The 23,814-nt window shown below is 55.4% G+C and overlaps 1 protein-coding gene across 4 annotated transcripts in view; it reads right to left on the bottom strand.

The window, feature by feature from the left end:
• Positions 1-315: 315 nt before the first annotated feature.
• The window catches only part of DNMT3A (DNA (cytosine-5-)-methyltransferase 3 alpha), a 91,226-nt gene continuing 67,727 nt past the window's right edge, over positions 316-23,814 (bottom strand). For 2 of the 4 annotated variants that reach the window (XM_012727516.1, XM_012727518.1), the window contains exons 7-23: positions 14,049-14,264; positions 13,662-13,820; positions 13,145-13,252; positions 12,683-12,839; positions 12,251-12,400; positions 12,105-12,149; positions 11,395-11,474; positions 10,838-10,950; positions 10,522-10,705; positions 10,261-10,345; positions 8,560-8,705; positions 7,755-7,872; positions 7,426-7,574; positions 6,512-6,597; positions 4,944-5,013; positions 4,054-4,172; positions 316-3,073 (exon numbers count right to left, since the gene is read on the bottom strand). In XM_012727516.1, coding sequence (XP_012582970.1) covers positions 2,932-3,073; positions 4,054-4,172; positions 4,944-5,013; positions 6,512-6,597; positions 7,426-7,574; positions 7,755-7,872; positions 8,560-8,705; positions 10,261-10,345; positions 10,522-10,705; positions 10,838-10,950; positions 11,395-11,474; positions 12,105-12,149; positions 12,251-12,400; positions 12,683-12,839; positions 13,145-13,252; positions 13,662-13,820; positions 14,049-14,264 — 2,127 coding nt within the window. In that variant the 3' untranslated portion in view covers positions 316-2,931. Of the gene's footprint in view, positions 3,074-3,096; positions 3,201-4,053; positions 4,173-4,943; positions 5,014-6,511; positions 6,598-7,425; positions 7,575-7,754; positions 7,873-8,559; positions 8,706-10,260; positions 10,346-10,521; positions 10,706-10,837; positions 10,951-11,394; positions 11,475-12,104; positions 12,150-12,250; positions 12,401-12,682; positions 12,840-13,144; positions 13,253-13,661; positions 13,821-14,048; positions 14,265-23,814 lie in introns of those variants that run through there. The other 2 variants (XM_004686391.2, XM_012727517.1) reach the window with 2 other exon arrangements.

Genomic DNA, 23,814 nt, shown 5'->3' with positions numbered 1-23,814 from the left:
TGGGGATGGGACTCCCACAAGAGAGGGGAGAGGTGTCGCCCCTCCTAGCTGCCCGGCCCCACACCTGCCACCTTGTCCCAGAGCTGGCCCTAGAAGCAACTGGGCATGACCTTGACCCATCTGACAAGGGACTAGAGCCGGGTCCAGGACGAAGCACCCAAAAACAGGAGTGGGAGGCAGAGGCCACCAGCTGTGAGCTCTTCTCCTGGGCGACAAGCAAGGGAATCAAAGCCTTGGTTTGGCTGTGTCCAATTGCTAATTTGCTTCATTCCAAAGATTGAGGTTCACCGTCCCACTTTTTATTTTTTTCCCCAATGAAAGCCCCTAGCCAAGACAGACTTGGATGCCAATTTTATTTTGGTTGGGGGAGAATAGGTAGGGGGAGTTGAGGGCTGACTTGACTGGTGCCTCGAGTTGCAGGTCAGTGTCACAGGTTGCTAACAGAAGAATCTTGACATCACCAGGGGCAAAAGAGATAGAATGCTACCTGCTAGAGGAGAGCACCTGCTAAAATAAAACCTCCTCCTTTCCCTGCCTTCAGCACCTAGCAACTTCTGGGATTGACAGTCTACCTGCAATCAGGGCAACAGAGGTAAACAGCTGCAGGGCCGACTCCACAAAGTCCTGAATCCTGGGGAGAACAGCACCGGGAGCCCCCTGGCTGTGTGTGTGTGTGTGTGTGTGTGTGTCTGAGTGCATGTTATGCATCCATATAGAAATAGGTTCCTGTGTGTGCATGTGGGATTGATTAGTGTGGGGCTTATGTCTGCAGTGGGGTCGGAGGCCCAGCACTCTGAGCCACCCTGCCCCGCTCCCCACCACATAGTATTTCTTATACACGACCCTATCTATGTATTTATATAGCGCCTATCGCCATAGGCCCATCTTTCTAGGGATGCGAACTCGAGACCGTGTGCTCCACAGCACACCTCCCAGCTCTGCCAGCCCCAGGAGGTGCCACCCCTCCCATTATAAAATATATATCTCTATATGCCACATATCTACACCCCGTCTATTCAGGCAAGCATCTGCCCAGTGGGCCCTCACCCTGGAGCCACCTCTGCCGTCCCTGCCCATCGCCAACGCCAGGCTGCCAGCTTGGCTGGAAGAGAAGCAAAGGCGTGCAGGGGGCTCCAGGTGCTGCTGACTCCGTCAGAGCACAGCCAGCATCAGACCAAGTACTAGAAAAGAAACACACACCACTCCAGTCACACACGCGAGGGGAGACGCCCTGGCCCTCCCCCGGCCCTGACACACGCGACTCGAGAGGAGGGAAGTAGAAGAGAAGAGGACGCCGGAAGGCCGCCCCGCTGCCGCGGCGCCCGGTGGCCCACCTGGCCCGAGGGGGGAGCCAGGGCACCAGGGCCACCAACTAGAAGCACCCTGCTCCCCGCACCTTGGTTTGAAACCTAAAGGGAGGGGTGTTGGGTTTTTGTTTTCCTAAAGAAAAATCTGAAAACAAACGTAATTATAACCAGAACCCTAAGAATAATGATAACGTAAGGTGTCGTCAGCCTCCCAGTATAAAACTGCAGCCTTTGGAGATGACCAAAAACATCGCATTCCAGGGGCCACGGCCACCTTGTGCGCAGAGGGGGGTGGTGGGGCCTCATAAAAGAACACACAAAAGGCGACTTAGACAGGAAAGCACCAGTACATTTTGTATGTTTTTTTATTTGCCCAGGTGGGGTTTGAACTGTCACTTCCACACGCTGGATTACTTCTGATCCCACACAAGGAGCCCACCCGTCGGCAAATGTGAGAGATGGGGAGTGAAGACCCCTAATCCTGCCATCTCGCCGAGAGGGGTCTCCTTTTAGAAAAAAATCAAAAGGTTATTGCGTGAGCCTGGATGAAATTCCACTCTCAGCTTTCCACGGTCCCCACCACCTCATTGTACCCCCCTTTTTTGGCAGAGAGAAACGGGAGAGTGCTGTCCCCAAGTGCTTCTCCTTCACCTTGTTTTTTTAAAAAGCAAGGGGAAAAAGAGCCTCCAGGATACCGGCTTATCCTCAAGCTGTCTCCCTTTCTCCATCCTTGATTAAAACCCTTTGCACATAAGGCAACGTGGAAGCTGATGTTTTTACTCATCTCGCTGTTTTAAAGCACCATTTTGAAGTCAGGTTGTACAGTAGTTAACAGTACCTTTTATATATATATCTCGTATCTATCATATATATATAAACTGTAAACAAGAGGTAACAGCGGCTTCTAGAAACTGGTTTTCTTCAAGGTTTCCTGTGTGGTAGGCACCTGAAATACTGTAGAAAAGGGTCTTGGTGGTGTTCTCGTCTCCCTGCTCTAGATGGGTTCTGCTCTTCAAACCAGGAATGGTGCTGGCAAGAGGCTTGGGGCTGGGGGGGGCCCCGCTGCCCAAGCGTCCTGCAATTTTCTGTCCCCTGCTTGTGCTCCTATCTGATCAGGCCAGAGACAACAAAAGATATATAGTTAAAAAAAAAAAAAATCCAATATATAGATTTCTATAGAATTTTTTTTTCTCCCTCACTCCCATCCTTCCTCTGCAAGGTATTGTTACTAATTTTTCTTATTGACTTTTTTTTTTCTGCAATTAACTCTTTTCAGCCACAGCAAGAAACAAAAACCCAAACAAACAGAAAACCCCTCTGAAAAGAATAGAAAACAAAAGGTTTGACCAAAAAAGAAAAAAGGGGGGGAGGGGCGTGGAGGGAGGTTGGTTTTGTTTTTAAATAGGACTGAGATTAACATTGAAAAAACCAGGAGATGATGTCCAACCCTTTCGCAAGGCAAAAAGCCCTCGGTGTTTCCACCTCTGGTTTTTGTTTTAAATTCCTTTTTCTCTTCTGGGTGCTGATACTTCTCTCCATCCTCATGTTCTTGGTGTTTTTGTTGTGTTTTGTGTTTTTTGTTTGTTTAACTTTGTATCACTACCTCAGTTTGCCCTCATGTCCCTTACACACAAGCAAAATATTCCTTCAGCGGAGCGAAGAGGTGGCGGATGACCGGCACGCTCCAGGACCGGCCCAGCAGTCTCTGCCTCGCCAAGCGGCTCATGTTGGAGACGTCGGTATAGTGGACAGGGAAGCCAAACACCCTGGGGAGACAAGGCGTAAGGGCAGCGGTGAGCGCTGGAGCGGTCATCCCGCGCAGTCTCTGGCCGTCAGGGCTCGCTCACCAACTCTCGGGCCGCCAGCCACCGGCTAGGCTCCTGGCTGCTGGGTCTAGAGATTTACCAGAGTGAGTATGCTTGACCCTCGCACACCACGGGGGTGAGCGCCAAACACGGCATCAAAAATCTGAGTGTAATTCTACTCCCCAAAACTTTAGCTGGTGGTCAGCTGCTGGCCAGAAGCCTTGCAGTTAAGAGAAAGCTCCGAGCTCACGTGTACATGCTGTGGGCACCAAGTACTGCATTCCGCCACGGCCAGCTAGAGGCAGACTCAGGAAATCCCGAGAATGCACATTTACAGCAGTGCTGCTGCCTTACTGGCCTCTACGTTTGTGGTTGTAAGAAAACCCATGTGACTGGATCCGGGCAGTTGCTGAAGGGTAAAGTGTGTGCAGAACACTTCCAGGCAGGCTCCACCCGAGATTAGAGGCCTCGGGGACACCTGGAGTCAGTGTGTGGTGAATATGCACTCAAGACTCCTCGTCTGCAGGAGAGCAGACCGTGAGGGCCAAACCTGCTGTGAGTGGTCTATCTAAACCCTGGTTCCACCCAGAGGGTCCGTGTTCCTAATGCCCACTGGCCAGGTGCACACCACCTCAGGTGCTGAGGCTCAAGCCCACTGGGGCTCTGCTGGCCCCACTGGCAAAGCACACAGGCCCCAGGCAAGCACTGCAAGAGTCTGGGAGTGGCTATTGCTGCCACGTCCCCTCAAATACTGAAGGGCCTGTCAGCCTGGACATCGGGGGCTGATTCTAAGTCGCCTCGCATTCTGGGCCTTTCCCAGGAACCTGCCATGCTGGGAAATGTGTGGCTAAGCCCCGGCTCACACCGTACTTGGAAGATGCATGCCTGCTGGCAGAGGCAGAGCCGTCGGGACCTAGAGCCATGACCCCTCAGCCCAGTACCTTTCCATTTCAGTGCACCATAAGATGTCCTCTTTCTCATTCATGAAGACGGGGAAATGCTGGTCTTTGCCCTGCTTTATGGAGTTCGACCTAGTAGTGATGGTCCTCACTTTGCTGAACTAGAAGATGAAGAGAAGAGAGGTAAGCACTCATTCCCGGTCTTGAGGGGGCAGTGCCTGTGCCAGCCTCCGGTCAGAGCTGGCTCCAGCTCCCAGAGGCTGGCCACCCAGGGCACGGGCTGGGTGCAGGTTCTGGTCAGGAGCTGCCGCGGACCCACTGCTCTGCCTTCTTGCCCGCTGTGAGGTCACCTGCCACCCCCAGTCTCCTCCCTGTTTGCCCAGAACTTGGAAGTGGCTTCCAAAAAACCGGTCCTTTGCATGCACAGTGACATGAAAGCAAAAGGACGTCACAGTACCCAGGGCCAAGACGCCTGAGTGCCAACAGCCCAAGTGCTGCCTCTGCGCTGGCAGAACCTGATGCCTGGTGCACTGCCGCCATAGATGCCCCCAGAACAAGGGCATGTCTGCCCCACAGGAGAACTTCTGCCCCCAGGGCTCCTGCCCTAAAACCTAGAAGCCCACATGGCTATCAGGACCTTGGCAGAAATGTCTTAGTGTCAAGCTCACAGGACAGTGCTATGGACCATGTGGACAAAGAAGGGCAGAAGCCAGGACTCTTGCTCTCACTCCCTGCCCTCTAGGTCTCCCCCTGGACTCTCCCTTTGGGAGCATGGCCCCCAAACCAAAGTGTACATGACACTCTCCATACCAGTTGTGCCCACCGGGCCCTAGAGGGCAGGCAGGACAACACCCTGGCCCTGCTAAAGTCCATCCTGCCCTCTGCCCTTCTCCCTGCCCTCCCCCGGCAGTGGGCTTGGGTGCTGGGCTAACCTTGGCTATTCTGCCATGCTCCAGACACTCCTGCAGCTCCAGCTTGTCATTCACAGTGGATGCCAATGGCCTAGGAGGCAGAAGGGAGAAGGTAACAACCAAAACCAGCAGGAATGTGCCCAGGGCCACTGACCTCACGAAGGCTGAGCAAAACTTCCTGTCACCCACTCTGGGATCCCTTTAAACTCCCCTAAAACACACGAACCACACACGGTAGCCATCCTATGGACACATCCCCCGAATCTTCCATCTGAAAGCAAAATCTGAAAAGAAGGCAAGTAACGCCTGTCCAGAGGGGAAGACCCGATTATTTTACACAAAGCAAGCTCCATAGTGACGGCAGGTTCTGTTTCTTGACTGGGATGATAGTTATGTTGATATGCAGTGGGCTAAGATTCACTAAACTCTACACCCTCTGCTGCTGGAAGCCCAGAGTTCTAGAATTCTATAGCTCGAAGAAGCTGGGCCCCACAGGGCCCAGTCTGTCAGGAGATGCCCAGTCCATGTCCTCCCTGCAACAATGGACTTACGTGTAGCACACTGTCCCAGCACACACACACAGCGTAATTTGGGCACTTAGGAGCCACAGAGTTTCAGATCAGATATACCAATGACCTTTCCACCAATAAGCCTGGCAAAAATGGAAGTTTCACCAAGTAGGTATGAGGCTGGGGAACCTTCTGTAATCCCAGGTTAACAGCAGAGAAGACAAGGAGAAGACTGAGGTCAGGATGAGATGAGATGTTTTGAGTTGGAGTGATACCAATGAGGTTTAAAATCCATACTCAAAACATTCTGGAGAAACTCCTAACAAATATCTAAATTGGGTGGATTGCACTGCTTGACTTTTTAACAGTAATATATTCCAATTTTCCCCAAGAACTCATTCATAATACTTGTGAACAAGAATTTGAAATTTTGGAAATCGTAAAACACAGACTTACAGTATGACTCAATAATTTTTTAGCAACTCCAAAAGCAGTGTTACACCTCTAAAAATATGGTGACATACACTCCTAAGTCAACTTCCTTAAAAATGAAAGAGTTAAACTCACTAACTTAGGTTATACTCAGTCCTAAATTAACTCCACTGCTTCTGAACTGCCAACTCAACCACGACTCCTTACTCTTTTAAGAGTCTAATGATGTAATTATTATACCAAAGAAATGGAATTTTTTCATTCCTGAATATTAAAATCTGTGTGGCCTCAACAAAGAGCACCTTCCAGCGAGGGGCCTGAAGCCAGTTCGGGCAGCACCCACGGATCTGGTGCTGCCTGGAGCCCCCAGCCATCCTTGGCCTCTGGCGCCTCAGTGCTCATGCTGGAGCCAACTCCGTCACACAGGGCATGCCGCTTCTTTGACAGACGAGTCAACTTAAGACCAGCTACTGGTTTCTCAGGCAAGCCTTTGCTGTGCGCCAACTCCCTCCTCTGCAAGGAGGACAAAGGGGAGCCTAACCAAGCATGGATTTTCAGCAGGAGGGGCTGTGACCCTCCAGCCTCAGGCCATTGCCACCTGCTGGCACCACCCACCCCGCAGGCCCCAGGACGGGTGCGCTCACCAACCTGTTCATACCGGGAAGGTTCCCCCAGAAGTAGCGGGCCCTGTGTGCAGCTGACACTTCTTTGGCATCAATCATCACAGGGTTGGACTACAAAGCAGAGATGCAAGATGAGCAAAAGGAGGACAGAACAGTCAGGTGCCAGGAAACCTCGCCAGTCTAGAGCCGTAACACACAGACTCTTGCTTCCCCCTGGGGGGCCACCTGCTGGGACAGCTGCCTCCAGGAAAAGCCAGAACTGCACATGCTCCCCTGGAATCCGGAGACCGACTCTGACAGAAGTTCTGATGCCCTCCCCAGTCGTCCCTAGCACTCTAGCTCTCGGTGGCTAATGACACCTGCAATGGGGCTAGTGTGACATGCTATTTAAGGCATGGCCGATGGCTGCCGGACTGGACCACAGAGCTCTAGCTCGCCGAAGCCTGGAGGAAGAAAGTGCCAGGGGTTGGGGATAAGGTCCCAGTGCAGCCGGATGACAGCCAAGTAAGATACCCAAGCCAGGACCACCAGCTGAGGTGTTAGTGACCCTAGATACGGGGAATAGAAGCAGGAGTCATTTTCTTCCCAGGTGCCGTCTGAAGCATGTCTGGGTGCCATGGAGTAAGGATGAGCCATCTGGGCAGGAACTCAACTTCGGCCCCAGCAGCCTGGAATCCTGCTTAATAACCGTCAGGTCCCTTAGCCCTGAGCCCCACATGCCGCCTACTAGAGCGAGATCCTGGGTTCTTTCCAGCGTGAGCCTCTAAAAGGCTTCTACCCTTCCTAACAGGAAAGCCCTGAGCTTCCCCAGTGGGCCCCTGGCAAAGAAAGCAGAAGTCCCCAGTCCCCAGCTCCACAGTGCAGATGAAACAGGAAGCAAGCTGCAGTCCAAGGCAGACGCCACTAGTGAGCCGGCCAAACCAAGGTTGCTGGCTATACCTCGAGAAATCGCGAGATGTCCCTCTTGTCACTAACGCCCATGGCCACCACATTCTCAAAGAGCCAGAAGAAGGGGCGATCATCTCCCTCCTTGGGCCGCGCATCATGCAGGAGGCGGTAGAACTCAAAGAAGAGCCGGCCAGTGCCCTCTGAGAGGTTGGAAGAGAAAGCCGTCAGCTGGGCTGTCTGCAGGAGACAGTGGTGTGGCTCGGGCACGGGGAGGGGAGAGGATGGGCGTGGGGAGTAGCCGACCCCGGGCAGAAACCTCCAAGTAGGAAATCTATGTGCTCAAGCACCAACTCAGAGGTGGGGGGCGAGCAGACACATACCGTAGAGTCCCTTGCGGGCAGGGTTGACGATGGAGAGATCATTGCAGGGACTGCCCCCAATCACCAGATCGAATGGGCCCCACTCCTGGATCTGGGAGGATAAAGGTAATGTGATGGGCTTGATGTCCGGGGACAGAGGCAGAAAGGAAAAGAGAAATTATCTGTGAATTTGGCAACGGCACGGGAGTGGAGCCCCAGCTGTGTTGTATGCTCACGTCACTCACACACGCATGCGTGCGTACATGCCCTGCGGCCTCAGGCTAGGCACTGACTCTGGGCTCAATTTTCTAAACAGTGAGGTGAGGGAACAGAGTGGGTGGGTCTGAGGTCAGTGGGGAAGGTCATGCACTCTTCTCAGCAGAGCTGTGCTGGTTAGGAGGCGGCCAGGCTGGACACCTGGCTGAGAAGGGGCTTTAAGCTCCCTGCAGTTTGGGCACAGGATGCAGGATACCCGAACACATCAATGCCCTAAAGGCCACTGAGGGGTACATGCAGGTAAGTGGAAGAGCCCCCCGAGAAATGGACGCTGGTAAAGCTGTCACCAGAAGTACTGAGAGGCATGGAGCTTGGCTCCAAGCCAAAGCACCCCACCAGAAAGGGCCCTGAAATTAGCCAGGAAGCAGCTTGATCCCAAACAGGGAACCCCCCTTATTCCTGCTACCCTCTCAAAACTGTGGAAAAGGGGAAACGAGACAGAGGCTGGGGTCGTAGGGAAAAGAGCAAATCAACAAGAAGAAAGTGGGCCGGTGTCACCCCCAGTGAGTGCAAGGGAGAGAGGGCGGGACGGCCCCCAGCACTGACATACATGCTTCTGTGTGACGCTGCGGACGTCCCCGACGTACATGATCTTCCCTTGGTGCCGCACCATGCCCACTGTGATGGAGTCCTCGCACACCTCCGAGGCGATGTAGCGATCCACCTGAATGCCCAAGTCCTTCAGCACCAGGAGCCCTGTCCAGCCAGCAAGAAGCATGCACGGTCAGGGGTCGCCTCCCCAGCACTCTGGTCTTCACACGGGAGCCCTCTCACCAGTTGAAGATGTGGGTCCCCGCCTACCCGCCTGCCCACTAAGCTGCAGGATGCTTCTGGATCAAACTGGAGTGTTAAGTGTTAACAGCCCCATCTGCTTAGAAGGCAGCCCAGGCTGGGAAGGACAGATCAGACAGCAGGTGGTCTTAGGAGCCAGGGGAAGCAGGTGACCTTTCCTGGGCTGTTTTCCTCATGCACACTGGTTCTTTCTCACTCCACTCCATTTCCCCTCCTGCTGCAATTCTTCCAGCCTTCAGTACCCAACAAGGGCGCCACCTGTTCCAGGAAGGATTCATCCACCCACCCCCAATCACCTCCTGCTCCATGAGCCCCAGCACCTGGAACCCCTCCGCTCAGCAGGTTCTAATTCAGCCCTTCTGGTTGCAAATGGTCTCCAGCACAGAGTAGCCTCCTCAGCTAACCACACGGCCCTTCCTACCATGACCCTCCATGAGTGTTAGCTGATCTGAGCAAGGAAAAGAATGAAACAGACTGAGTGCTTCAGAAGAGACTGTGGTGGCACCATTTCCACAGCTCCCACAGACCTCCCCAAGAAGAGCTGGTGCCCCCCTGGGTGCGACACAGTTTAAGGAGGCCTCAAGCTTCCAGCCTGGGAACCATGCAGTGAATTGCCCGAGTTTCCACAACACGACAGCGAAGACAAAGCCTCAGCCTGGGAACCCACCCGCTAGCCAAGCCCCCAATAGCATGCTAGACCCTTCCTTTACGCACGGAGCCTGGGGGCGAAGGGGGATGTGGTATGTTAGCGCAGCTTCTCAGGGGAAGATTTACAGCAGGTCAAGAACCCTGTGAGGGAAATGGCACCTACACCCCACATGCTGTCAGCAGTCCCTCAAGGGTGACAACTGAAGGTATGAAGACCCATACGAAGCACGCTCACTATGGCGTGGAGAGTCAACAAAGCAGGATTAAATAAACCAGGGTGCTTAGTGTCGCGTTTACAAACAGAGCCCAGCTCTGGGGGAGGGGGCGACATGAAAAGCTGGACAACACGTGCAGAACACACGTCACCACACAGCACGTGCTCAGTAGCCCTCTGTCTTATTTTCCCTGTGATTCTACCAACACTCATACGTGCTCAGAAAGACACACGCCAGACACCAGTTAAGGGATCCACACTCATCCCGGTACTCTGAGACCATGGGTTTAGAGGGTTTCTACTGGGACTCGACGATCAAACAGAACCGCCTGTTCTGCCGTGGACACCGGTTTTGTGAAAATCCCCAGCGACCTCTCACCGGCCACCACGCGGCCCTCTGCCTGAGTCTCCTCTGTCAAGCAAAGGACGCGTCAGACACCCGGTTCAGCACTTCACTGAACACGAGCCTCCCCTCCAGGGTGCTATCTCAGGTGTCGTGTCGATCACTGTTTGGCCAGAGTTTTACACACACACACAGCCCGCAGAGCCTCCACCTCCAGACAAGGATGCAGGCACTTGGGGCCCAGGCCACCTCACCTGTAGCAATCCCATCAAAAAGAGACAGCACCCGGATGGGCTTCCTCTTCTCAGCTGGGACAGGTGGGTACACTTTCGGGGGGTCCTAGGCAGGAAGCAGAACAGGCCGATGAGCACCCAGGGGTGTCCACAGGAGGGGCTGCCTGCCAGCCAGACCCTCACACCCAGCCAGCACCTGGGGCTCCTCTGCTCACCGAGGGCCCACCCCACCACCTCGTGGGTCAGGAGCCAAAGAGCTCAGGACCCAGGCCCAGCACTCACAAACTCCTGGTCGTGGTTATTGGCGAAGAACATCTGCAGCCGGGAGGGCCAGTCGTCCCGCCGCCGCAGCAGCCCGTAGGTGCCCTTGTGCCCGCACATGTAGCAGTTCCAGGGGTCCTCCTTAATGGCGGCCTGGGCGGCCCCCGGCCCCACCAGGAGATCCACACACTCCACACAAAAGCACCTGGAAGGAGCCCAGCATGGCGGAGGGGCCTCAGGTCCAGGCCCAGGGGAGCACGGCTGCGGCCCCAGCGGGACTAATAGTGAAGCCCAGGACTGGTGGGGGATGGGAGGGGGCGCGGGGAGGGGCTCTCACCTGCAGCAGTTGTTGTTCCCACACATGAGCACCTCACGCCCCCCACAGCAGATGGTGCAGTAGGACTGGTAGCCGTCGTCATCGTACTGATATGCACACTCCAGGAAGCAGTTCTGAGGGCAGCAGGAAGGTCAGAGACCAGCAGGCAGGGCCGAGGGTCGTCCAGGGACACCAACTTTAGGCTCCCATCTAAGAACTCGGACCTAGCCCTGAAGCCGCGACCCTAGCACCCATGCGGGCGGGGTCCAGCCCAAACCACGGACCTGGGTCTGGGACACCAGGTCTCCTAGACCAGCTGCAGTAGACAGAAGAAGGGCGGGAGCAGCAGCCCCGTCCCTGGCTGGGCTCCTGGGGCCCAAGGGCCATCAGACTGTTCTTCACACCAGTGATTGTGAAGAGCCCCATCGGGGGACTTCGGGGGAGGGTGGGGCCTTTGAGGTGGGGAGGGTCTTTCAGAGGAAGCGGCCTATCAGGCAAGCACTTGATCCTAAGTCCAGAGCCAACACGCAGCCACCCCAGGCACTGCCCTATAGGCCCACACCTGCCGAGAAACCCACCTTGCAGTTTTGGCACATTCCTCCAATGAAGAGAGGGTGTTCCAGGGTGACGTTGAGGCTCCCACAGGAGATGCAAATGTCTGGGAAGCAGAGAAGTGGGGTGAGACTGAAGAACCTGTTCCTGGATCAGGCCAAAGCCCAGCTCCAGGAAAAAAGCCAGACATAACAATGGGCACGCTGACCAGCCCCTGAATAGGCAAGCAGTCTGCAAGGTGACCCTAGGAACAGCAGGACCCCAGCCTAGATCCCAGCCTCTCCAAGCAGCAATGCTGCCAATCCAGGAGCACAGTGACCTGGCAAAGACACTGGGCCAGCTGCACATCCTGGCCCATCCTTCCCCGCCCCAGAAGCCCGAAGCCAAATACACACACACACACACACACACACACACACACACACACACACAACTAGGCCAAAGGAGACTGGCAGGGACACGCCAATGGCCACTGACCAGGCAAGTTCAATCAAATCCTAAAGGAGTGTGTGTCCCAGGCCAAACCCGGTGACCAGTCCATGCCAGCAACAGGCCAGTGAGAGTATAGCATGGGGAAAGCAAACAGGGGGACATGCAGGACAGAGCATCATGGGGCACCAGTGACTGTGCCGGTCACCCCAGGATCGGCTACTCTGCACAGGAGCCAGCCTGCATGCGACCCAGGGGCACAGGCCGGACTTCCCAAGGGAGCAGGCCTCACACCCTCCAGACTCACCCTCGATGTTCCGGCACTTCTGCCGCACCTCGTACACCAGCCGCTCTGCGGAGGGGAGAAGGCCCAGCATCAGAGGAGGCTGCAGGGGCCACCCCACTCCTCTGAATGCTGGCCTCGCCGCAACTCTCCAGAGCCAGGCCAACTACCTCTTGTGCGCTCATCGATAATCTCCTTGACCTTGGGCTTCTCCGTTGTGCTCTTTCGGGGTTTTTTGGCTGGTGGGGGTGGTGCATAGGCTGCTGCCTCAGGTTCGACCCACATGTCTGTGTAAACTTCTTTGTAGGGGTTCTTCTCCTCTGGATCAGGAAAGCAGGTTGTAACAAGGTCACGTTTACCTGCTGACAAGGAATCCAGCTCCCTCCTCAACTCTGTTCTCCCCACAGTGTGGCAAGGCCTGTGTCTGTCCCTCCTTCCTACTCCCACTCTCATGTCAAAGGAAGCAGGTTGTTCTGACCTGGGGTGGGGGGGTGGGGGGACATCCCCCCAGGGGATGCCCTTAAACTTGGCTCTCCCAGCTCTGGCAGGGATCTGCATGGCCAGCAGGGGGGTCCCAGAGGCAGGGCTGCGCACTGGCTTACCTTCTGGGGGCTCCAGGCCCTTGGGACCAGAGGGCTGGAACCCCCCCAGGGCCCATTCAATCATCTGTTTGTTCTGCACCTCCACAGCCTTGGCAGTGTCGCTCTCGTCGCTGTCATGGCACGCTGGGAAGAGCTTCCCTGCACGGCTGCTGGCCACCTGGAAGGCAACGAGCGAGGCGGTGCTGTTAGGACAAGCTGGAGGGCAGACCCAAGAACCGGGAAGATCAGTAAGATCATGGCACCAGAAAGGGGGCCAGGCCAAGTGGGAAATGCTGCAGAAAAGGGGGAGGAGGTCTGAGGAGAGTGTGAAAGTGGAGAGCAAGGGGTGGGGAGAGGGAACCCAAAGGGCCTGGGTGGGGCACAGGGCTGCCTAGGCCTAACCCTTGCGCTCCAGCTGGGGCCAAGCAGAGGCAGGTCCTCATCTCTCATCTCCCTCTTCCGAGTGCTTCCAGGGCAACTCACCTGCAAGACTTCATAGATAGCTTTGCGGTACATGGGCTGCTTGTTGTAGGTGGCCTGGTGGAAAGCGCTGCAGAAGGAGCTCAGTGGCATCAGCTTCTCCACACACACCTGGAGTGACAACCATGCCCGCATCTGCTCCCACTTCCACTCTCCCAGCAACCTCCACCCGCCTGGACATTGGCTGGGGGGCAATTAGACTCGACCTCTCTGCCCTCAGGGACTAGTCACGCTGGTGACCACTTGGTGTGCTGCAGAGGAGAAGCCCAAGTGTGTGGGGAGCGCCTGCTTGTAGGCAAGAAAGGGCTTCTGGAGGCAAATCCGGCAGCCAGCACGCTGGGACCCTCAAGGCACTCTAGCGACCTGTAGGCTTTCACCCACCCATATAGGTCCAGAGTTAGGGAGAGCTGGGCCCTCTTCTACCACCCCAAGTCCCAACCATGCCCCCCAGCCAAGACCACAGGCCCTGTCACCAAGACTCCCCCCACCCCCTCAGGCTATCCTCATTGCCCGAACTCACCACTGAGAACTTGCCGTCTCCGAACCACATGACCCAGCGGGTGCCTTCAGCTGCTCGGCTCCGGCCCGTCATCCACCAAGACACAATGCGGCCTGGCCACCAGGAGAAGCCCCGCAGTTTCCCCCACACCAGCTCGCCAATGCCGAAGCCCCGGCCGTCCTGGAGCGCCAAGCAGAAATCATTAGGCAGTGGTCAAGAGGCCCTGCCACCTGGCCCTGGGCATATGCGGTCAGGGCGCTTTCATCTGAACGGACCAAAACAGCAAAATTGGGGGGATAAAAGGCTGGGGGGGGGTCAGTGAAGAAGGAAGCACGGAGGATGGCAGGAGCCAGCAGTGGAAGGACCCTGGAGGGGCGGAACGAAGCAGCGAACAAGCAGGGCGCTCACCTCGTACTCGGGCTCGTCATCAGCCGCTTTGGTGGCGTTCTTGTCCCCGGTGTCGGCCCCCACAGGCTCAGGCGTGGTGGCCACAGTGGGAGAGGCAGGGTCCGTGGGCTGCTGCACGGCAGGAGGGCTGGCCTCCTCCACCTTCTGCGACTCGCCAGATCCCTGATTTTCTTCCACAGCATTCATTACTGCGATCACCTTGGCTTTCTTCTCAGCCTAGGCAAGCAAGGGGCAGAAGCTGCCTTCACCTCTACAGGAACTAGCAAGGCCACTGGACACTCAAGGCGCTCTTAACCTCTGTGGTCTGGAGATAGTGGAGGTACGCGCTAGAGTCTTCCCTCGACAGCCCTAGTGGCCATCCAGGGAAAACGGAAAGACCTTAAGTAGAAGGCAAACTCCTATCACCTGGTTCAAGTCCCACCTGCTCTCAGGAAATCGCCCTCCCTGGCCTCATTGACCTCCTCACCGGTGAGCCTCAGCAGCTGCCTGCTGCTCAACACCGAGATCACAGACATTCCCTTAGGTCCAAATCTTGGCTGGCTCTATCCTTTCCTCGCCTAATTCCCAGGCAAGAATTGGATCCTCTTGTGGTTTTGATCACAATTTTCTTATCAACCCCTGCTATTCCTGATCTTGGCTTCCAGACCAGAATTCTAGTTTTGTCGTGATGTCTACTGAAGAGCTCACTGCACTGTGTTTAAAAAGCTCATCTCCTACTCCATCTGCTCAAACACCCTGGAGTTTCAAGAAAGCCTGCCTGCCTCCATGCCACCCTGGAGGGTCCAGGCTCGTGTCCAAGTGCGTGCTCCCTGCTTCTAAGTGCACCTTTCAGATGCGCAGGCACACTTACTCCCAACAGCCCCTTACTGAGCACACGCTTCACCAGGCATCCGCTCTGCCATCCCCTGGACACAATAACCTAAATCCAATTCTCTCCAAACTGGGCAGCGCCGTCCTGAACCTTCCAGGCTTTGTGTATCCTTTCCTTCACAAAACCTGTTCCAGGATTCGCATCACCCCACAGAGAAGGAAATCCTTGCTACTGAGCTGAGAGCTACTCAGTCTAATCTCTCTCACCCCAACTACTGAATCAAACACAAGTGGCCCTCCCACGCCAGCTCTGCACCCATTCTACACCGGGTTCAGAAAGGAAAGACGCACCTTCATAGGCCCTTCGTTGTGAAGCTTCTCCTGAGAGCTCAGAGCTGTGAATGCAAACCCATTCTCAAGATTAAAAAAAGAACATCAGAAAGCCATGTGGAAACTAAGTCCTCAAACCACAAGGCAGCCCTTCTCTTCAGGGTTGTTCCAAACTAAAAAGCATTTGAACCAAAGGATTTCTGTTAACCTCTGCAGACAGGCTTAAGAATCTGATGTATGTAAGTATCAAGAATTCCAAGGACTCTTCAAAGCCTGTCAAGGGATCAGGGGATCCCAAGGTCGCAGGTTAAGCACCTTTGTTTTACGCTCAATGGTCCACTATCTTGTAGATTCACTTTATTTCATTCAGTCAGTCTTCAAAGACTTTGCCCCTGGCAACAGACCAAAGCTGCTGCTGTAGTCATTCCTAAAACAGAGGATGGAAGTCCTGGTACTTTCTCTGACTCAATGCTTTCTAAAGTGGGATAAATGCATCCTTTGCCCCCAGCCCACAAGCAGCAGGGAAAAGGAGCTCATGAGGCCTGAGGGGCCGGGGGTGGGAGAACGCTAAGTAATTGTTCATCCTTCCCTACCCCACTCTCACCTGGCCAGGACTTTGCCCTCCCTTCCTACTGCCTATTACCATCACCTCTCAAGAAGGTGCACCTAGTTGTGACTCAACCCTGTGGAGGAGGGGGATTCTCTTCTAGAATCTTCAGCTGTGGCCCATGACCGACAAGCGCCATAACTGGCTCTCTGCTCCCTTCCCTTCAGCCAGGGCTCCTCCTAAGATCTAGGTCGGGTTGCTGTCTTGGATGATCCAAGGGCCCTTTTTCCGGGGCTGACAAGCCCCTCAGTCAGAGCAAGGTATGCAGGTGGCAGGAGGGGCCTTTTGAGGGAAGGATCGAGTCACTTCCACAGCAAGCAGCCCCGGGAGTCGTGCCTGACACCACCCTCCTTACTCCCCCACAGCCCCTTTGTCTTTCTGCTCAACCCCTCTTCAGTGAGTTCCTGAACATTCTTCTTCCCCCACAACTTCCCCCAGCTTGTCAGATGCTGCTGCTGATGGCTGTGAACCTCCCCTCTCAGTCCCCCCCCTCAACTGCTGGGTACAGAAGAACATGCACCCAGCATGGTTTTGGCAGCCAGAGGAGGAAGGGGGCCTCCATAGGGACAAGGCCAGTGGGGGGGGGGGTGTGGAGAGGAAGAAGGGGGTGGGTTAGCAGCAGGAGGCAGAGAGAAGGGGAAGACCGGCAGAGACAGTGGCTGGGTGGGGGAGGGGCTCATTAGAATAGTCAGCAGGCCCTTGGGGAATGCCCATTTCCAGTTCTCTCCAACCCTTCTCCCCAGGCAAACAATAGGTGAAAGAAGGGTTAACTCCGCTCTCAGCATTTGGGTTAAAGGCTCCTACCCTCAGTTCAGAAGGCCCCACACCAAAGAAGCCAAAAAAGATTGGGTGGGATCAAGGAGATGCTACTGCCACCCACCCCCCCAACCGCATCTCAAGGAAGCCACTTGGCCCAGCCTCTGCGCAGCCTGGGGAAGCCACTGATAACTGCGCTCCCTCTGGAGCCAAGGCCTCCCTGTCCAGTCCGTCCCCTTCCCTCCAACAGCTGTCCCGCCTCCACCGCCCTCTTCCACTCAGGCTGCTTCCGTTCCAAAGGTCAAAGTTCTGGGCGCCCACGCGGACTCCCTGTCCCCTGCACTTGTCCCATCGCGGGGGGTGGGAGGAGTGGGGGGAGAGCAGGCAGCCCCTCAGGCCCTGCAATGTGCCACAACCCATCAGTGTCACACTGCTCCTGCTCCACCACCACTTCTGTCTGGTGGGCTGCCCAGTGGCTCGCAGGGGCACACAGGAGAGGAGACGCTAGCTCCCTTAGGAGTATGCAAGGTTGGCATGGCCCGAGAACAGTGTGGCCCACCAGCCAGAACACAGGTCAGCCAGGAAGTGCCAGCAACCCTCTACCAGCAAAAGCACTGTCCCAGGCAGGGCCTGACCCCTGTCTTCATTCACCACTGCCCCGGGGCTCAGGGCAGGCTGCTCCTCCTGGCCTCTGACCAGCCAGGTCCCACCTGAGCGCTGGGTTAAGTGGGGCCCTGGGGCTCCTGAGGGAGTGGGAGGGACAGCACGAACTCAGCATCTCCAGAACTCGGGCCAGGGAGGCACACTGGACTCTTCCCAAACCCAGAGATCCTCCCACCGGCCCCCGCCGCCTCCCCGCCCCCCGTCTCCCCAGGGCTGCGTCCAGGAACCTACCCATAAGGCCAGGTGCAGCCCCTCTGCGGTCCGGCTCAGGTGTGAGCCCCGGCCCTGAAGCTCTGTAAGTAGCTGCCCGACTGGGGGGAGGGGAAGGGGGCGAAGGGGCTGGGGGCGGAGGGGGCCAGAGAGAGGGGGAGGGGGGTGGTGGGGGGGAGGGCTTGAACATTTCTTTGTCTAGAACTCCAGGTCACGTGGGCTCGCTGGAGGGCCTGGTTGGCTGCGAGCGGGCCGGGGGAGGGGGCCGGCTCTCCGACGCTGGCAGTGGGCCAGCCCCTCTCCTTTGGTCCGAGGGGCCGGGGGGCGAGCCAGGGCCTCCGCCCGTTCCCAGGGCCCCGCCCAGGCCGGCGGCCCGCCCCCTCCCGCCCGGCCGGGCCTTCCCCGCCTCCTGGCCCCCTACTCGGTGAGAGCCGGGCACGCCTGGGGGACGAGGCGGAGAGCCCCCGGGGAGCGGGGCGAGGACCGCAGGGGACCTGGGAGGGACGGGTGGCGGAGGTGAGCTGGGAGCGCTGAGAACCGGGAGCGCGGGTGAGAGGAGCTAGGTTTCGGACAGTCTGGGAGAGCCAGGAGAAAGTTGTTGAAAGTGAATCCCTTAGAGGCACTACCGAAAAAAAAAAGAGAAGAAAAAACTTACAGATGAACGAAGCGGCCCAGGAAGCCGCAGGAAAACTCAGTACAAAGATGGACAGAAGGCACAGCACAGAAATTTGGAAGGCTCCAAAACACGAACGTTGGGGCAGGGGCGCCCCTTTTACAGTCACACTACAGGTGGGCAGAGGGAGGGCCTCGCAGGAGCTTGCGGAGGTCAGACTCGGAAACCTGTGTCGTGGCAGGAGCCCTGGCTCCCTCAGGGCACTCTGGGTCTGACATGGATTTTTCTCCTTTTTCTGCTCCAAGGTGGAGCCATTCCTTCATTCTTAGTTCAAACTTGGAGCCATTTCCTTTATTCCCAGGCCTCCACTGGAGCCTCCAGGAGCAGCCACAACCTTTTCAAGTTCCAGCCTCCATGTCCCTGCCCCCACAGAGGACACACATCTCCACCCACATCAGATAAGGAGCCCCCTGTTGCCCTGCCCTCAAGGAACTGACAGAGGCTACTAGACTTGGAGGGTGAGGAGAAGGTCACTGAACCAATCTTCTGTAAACTTCACTTAATCATAAACAGCAAGCCAAGTGGGGAGGAGGGCTAGAAAGACAACAACAACAAAAAGGGTGGTTTGAAGGACAGAAGGGACCAGCGGCCTGGCCAGAGCATGAATCAGAGTTGGAATGTGGGGTAGATAAGAAAGATGTCAAGCTGAGAAGGGAGGAAAATCTGTCCGTGACCAGCTGGGTACAAGCTAAGCTTTAGGGGGCAGTGAAAGGTGCCTGTGGACACAACCCACAGCAGCGAAGACCAACTGCAGGGTTTCTGAGGAGACAGATGAGTGGGGGGGCTTGGGAAAGGCTGGCCTAGTTTCAGTTTGCAGAAGTGGATTAGAAAAGCAGAGGAACTGAAGGCAAATGCTGTCTCCAGCTCTTGTCAGCCCATCTGAACTTGGGTCTGGCTCCACCATCGTAAGGTTGGACAACCTGCCTGGCCCCAAGAAGTCCTTGAACAACCAGCCCCGGAACTTGTCTCATTCACAAAACCACAGAGAGGACATCTGCCCTCCCCTGGCCCTAGAATACCATCCTCTCTTGAGCAAACCAGCTCAAGGAGGTGCCTACAGAAAGAGATCAAGGGCTGAGCTGTGAAGAAGGGCCCACCACGCTCCTGGGGCTCAGGACCTTCCAGGGACCACCAGAGCAAGCCAGCCCTGAAGGAGGAAGACTCCAAGTCAGAGTGCTTTCTCCAAAACCCCACCAACCCCACCCAAGTGGACAGAGACCCAGACTCTGCACAGTAAGGAAAGGGGCCATTCCCCAGACCATTCCTGCTCTGCCCACCCCAGGTGTCTGCTTAGTATGATTCTGCAAGAGATCCCCACTCAGTGGTGAGAGCCTGCCTTGCTGTCTCTTGCCTGCTCCTGACTTTTAAGGAATGTAATACGACCTGCTGAGCGTCTTCGCTGGGTTGTGGGAAGTATCCAGACCTTGCAAACAACACTCTTTAGATCTCACCCCAGGCCTCCTTTGAAAATGAAGTTTCCGATCTGGTTGGTGGCTTACTTGAGATACTCTTGTCTCCTCTCTGCACCTCCTGGTCAAGCATACTGTGGCTAAACTCCTCAGGCTCCACACCTGTGCTCCTGGGAATCATTCCGCCAGTGAGCAGCGATGCCCGGATGCCTGCGCACTGCTGGCCGAGAAGGGCACCATAGGTTCCACTTTCCTTCAGCCCACTTACAAAGCAGCCTCTCCCCTCCAACTGCCAATTCCCTACCCTTTAAAATTAAGCTTACAGGCCCTCCCTTGTAGTACAGTGGGTTAAGTCTTGGCAATATGAAGCTGGCCACAGCTACTGCAGCACAAGTTGGATCCCCGGCCAGGGAGCTGACCCCCATGGCGCAGCATATCTCTCCTGACCTGCCCACTGCTCCCCTCAGCAGTGTATTTCAGTCAGTCTGCCTGTTCTGTTCCCTCCTCTGTCTCTGGTGAGTCCTCTCACCCTCCGTACCTCTGGCCTTCACCCCAGTTCTTAAATGCATAAATAAGTAAATCTTAAAATAAAATAAAGCTCATATGCCATCTCTTCTATATAGCTCTATATAGCTCCCCACATAGGCAGCAAGAGGACTCCAAGGGAGTCCAAGGTGTCCCCTCACCCACCCACGGCACCTCCCCTCTCCTGTATACTACACAGAAAGGGACTCTTCTAGACTGATTTGGACACATCTGTCTTCTTTGTGCTCACAGGGCAAGATAGACCCCAAAGCACAGGAGACCTTATGAGCTAGTAACACAAGAGGTCAAGAAAAAAGAACAGGGCAGCCTTCAAGGAGCCCCAGGTCACATCTGTCTGGACCTTCCAAAGTGACCCAGGGAAGCTGCTGGGATGGGTTCTTTGATTGAGATAAAGATAGGAAGCCTAAGATAGCAGGGATCTTAGCGATGTTGTAAAGGTATTTTGAAAGGAACTGTGGATGAAAGGAAGATGTGGTAGATGTCAAAAGCCTAAAAGAAGTCTGGAGAGGAAGTATCCAGGCTGGTCCAAAAGAGAGGGTGACCTCAAAGAGAGGACACATTTCCTGTTGGCAGGCAGGTGGCAGTGATTCAATAGCCACCGAGCGTGATGAAAATACCTCTTAGGGACACTTGACTCTCTTAGCCCCAATCCCAGAGTCATCAAGCAAATTCTAATTTTCCTTACATTTTCCAGTGACTCTGGTATCTGTAAGCTGCCAGAAAACAGCCCAAGTCCTAGGATTTGTGTGGCAAGAGCATGTCCCGTTCTAAATCAGCAGACTTCACTGAGGTGTCCATCACTCTCCTGTCTCTCAGAAGAACAGTTCGCCTGACATTCCAGCCTCTCAGAACTGAGAGGAGACACAAGGCCGGGACCCTCACCAAAGAGCAGTAGCCCCACAGGTCCAGGTAGGAACACCTGGCTGGTTTAACTGAAGCCCGGCCTCGTGGCATGCTTTGTCACAGAGGTCAGTGTAGGCAAGATGTGGGGGACAGACACCAGCTGAGCCCCTTTACTGAACATCAGAAGCCATCTGCAAGGCAATATACTGGGAAAAAACTGAGAAGCCAGTGCTTACACATAATATTTTGGCCAAATATTCCCACTGACTCAAGCCAGGGAGAACTTATCCAACAAGAAATAAGGTAGATACCTGTTCTGATCCTGGCCTTCCCTACCTGTAGCTCGAAAACCTCAGGGCTCCAAGTCTACCTGCCGATTGGTAGGGCGCACCAGGTCCCACAATCTAGAGGCTGTGTTACATCACACAGCCTCCCTGTGCCCACACACACACCTGCTCTTTCCCAGAGGTGGCCTTGCCTTGCCTCTGTCTTTGCTCTCCTTGCTCCTCACCCCTTCCCCTGCAACTTCCACCAGCCCAAATCCTGCCCAACCTTCTCAGCCCAGTTTGCTGATTACTGCAACCAGGAAGTTTACTGGAGACCTGAGCTATCCAGTAAGGTAACCACTGGCTGCATGTGGCTTTTAAATTAATTAAAGTTACACGAAAATCCCAGTTCTCCCATTGCACTGGGAGTCACATATGGCTGGGGCACTGTACTGGATGACACAGATCTTTTGTAGGGCATTTCTATCATGGCGGAAAGTTCTAGTAGGTGGTGCTGCTGGGGCAGGCTTACTCTTACTTCCTCCTCCTGCTTCATTACTCTGTGCCCCCGCCCCTTCCTCGCTTCCCCAGGGCTCCTATAGCACTTTGTAATCCTCTCTTAGCACCTGCCAATCTCTGCGTGTACTAAGGTACACACTCATCTTTTTCCCTCCACAGGATTAAAATTCCCAGAGAGCAAGGACTGGACCTTTTTTAGCTTCCTATGGAAGTGGCGGGACCAAAGCTCCTTGCTCACAGTGGGTGATTAAAACAGCGTTTGCTGAACTGATTCAGCATCACCTTAGAAGCCTAATCTGGAATCCACTGCCCAGGGGCCCTCTGGGAACAGACACTTCCTGTACCAAAACCCTAATAGGTGCAAAGGGGTTCAGGGCTTCCCAAAGAGACCAAGAATCTTTGGTTTTCTATTTCCCTGCAGCCCAGATGGAGGTTGTGAGCAAATGACCAGGACTGGGCTGCTGGCAGGGAAGCTAAAAATAGCCGCAGAGCCAACAGCAAGGAGTTAGCAGGACTTGTTGCTAGGGAGACTGGTCTGGAGAGAGCCACAAGCAGGAGAAAGTGTCAGACCTGCGTCCAGAGAGCAGTGGCGATGGGGGGGGGGGACTCTGAGTTGACAGGAGCCCAAGACTCCCACCTGGAGATGTTTTCCCTTGTGGCAACTCCTGATTAATGCTCTAAGTGGGGCAACTGCTCCCCTTGCCCCTCAGAAACCCATCTCCATGGAAACCACCATTACTGGGGTGAAGTACCAGCCCCTGGAAGGAAGGCCTCTGCCTGGAGCTGGTTGTTATGGCAACGTCCCCCCCCCCCACTGCCTTCTCTCACTCTCCTGTGGGGGAAAGGTGGGGGCCCGGTCTTGGCTAAGCCAGTATGACCAGGAAACACCCGCTTCCTGACTAGAGGGACCTAAAGGGGTTCTTCAGAAACTCCTGGAACCCAGAAAGACCAATCAGACCTCAGCACGGGCAGAGCTTCCTTTTCTTTCCATGAGGGCCTAACAGATCATCTTGCCAGGAGAATCCCAAGCTCACTCAGGTTTAAACAAGGATTTTTTAAAGATCAGATTCTTGAGCCCTACCAAGCAGATCAGCAGTTCTGGGCGAGGGCCCAGGAACCTATTAAAGCCCCCCACCAGGTGGTTACAATGCCAGTCAAATGGTGGATCCACCAGCTGGCTGTCGGGTTCCCAGTGAGGAAGCTGAGGGCACCCAGAGGGTCAGAGCCATGATGAAGATGGTGTGGGGGGGGAGGGGCAGGCAGCAGCACCCCTCGAGGGTCCTCTGTGCCACTGTCTGAGGTGAACCACCCCATCTCCTGGCCTATCCTTCCTGCTCCCCTTTTAAACCAGAACATATTATTATCTGATAGGACCTATGACTGGAAAATGATGGTCCTCAAGGCAGAAAGCTGTAGGCAGTGGTAGGGGCTGGGTGTGCAGAGAAGTGGCAGCCCAGGCAGAAGGCTGGGACTGAAAGAGAGACCCCCTAGCCTCCTTGAGGAAGAAAAGTAAGATGGTCACCATGACAACTGCCTGGGCTGGCCTGGTGGCCTGTAGGGGCTCCACACCATCGCCCCCAAACCTGGAGTGATAAAATAAACCTTTGGGGCAGATGTCATGGGGCGGGGCCGCCTGACTCCCGGGTCAGTCTGGCTTGAAACCCGCAGGAGGTGCGCTCTGGGAGTCCACCTCTGCCTCTGGACCTCAGAATCCTGGGCATCTGCAGGAGCTGGGCCAGGCTACCGAGGTGGGGGGACACAGCAGAGGTGGCCTCCACCCACCATCACTCACAGCCTGATTGTGTTCCCGGGGCCCAGCACAAGAAACCACAGCTTCATTAGAGCGTGCAATTAGACGGCCTATTATGTGGTGAGGTGCTCCTCGCTCCTCCGTGGGCTGAAGGGGACCCAGGAGGCAGCAGTCAGTCAAGGCAGGGTGGGCTGGAGGGAGGGTGAGAAGGTGAAACGCACTGGGCTTCTCACACCGGAACCCAGATCTTTGGGGTGTCAGCAAATGCAGATGAAGAGGGGGAATGAGAACACACACCCAGCTGTCCACATAGCTGCCTGGGGGGCTGCTTGGCACCTGCTCTATGGTCACTCACCCCCATGAACTCTGACCCAGAGTAGAATG

Source organism: Condylura cristata, unplaced genomic scaffold, assembly GCF_000260355.1.
Source record: "Condylura cristata isolate star-nosed mole 26May11 unplaced genomic scaffold, ConCri1.0 scaffold00020, whole genome shotgun sequence".
In the NCBI taxonomy this organism is placed as follows: Eukaryota; Metazoa; Chordata; class Mammalia; order Eulipotyphla; family Talpidae; genus Condylura; species Condylura cristata.
Note: the sequence above shows the minus strand (reverse complement) of the source record. Positions and strands in the feature narration are given on the sequence as shown.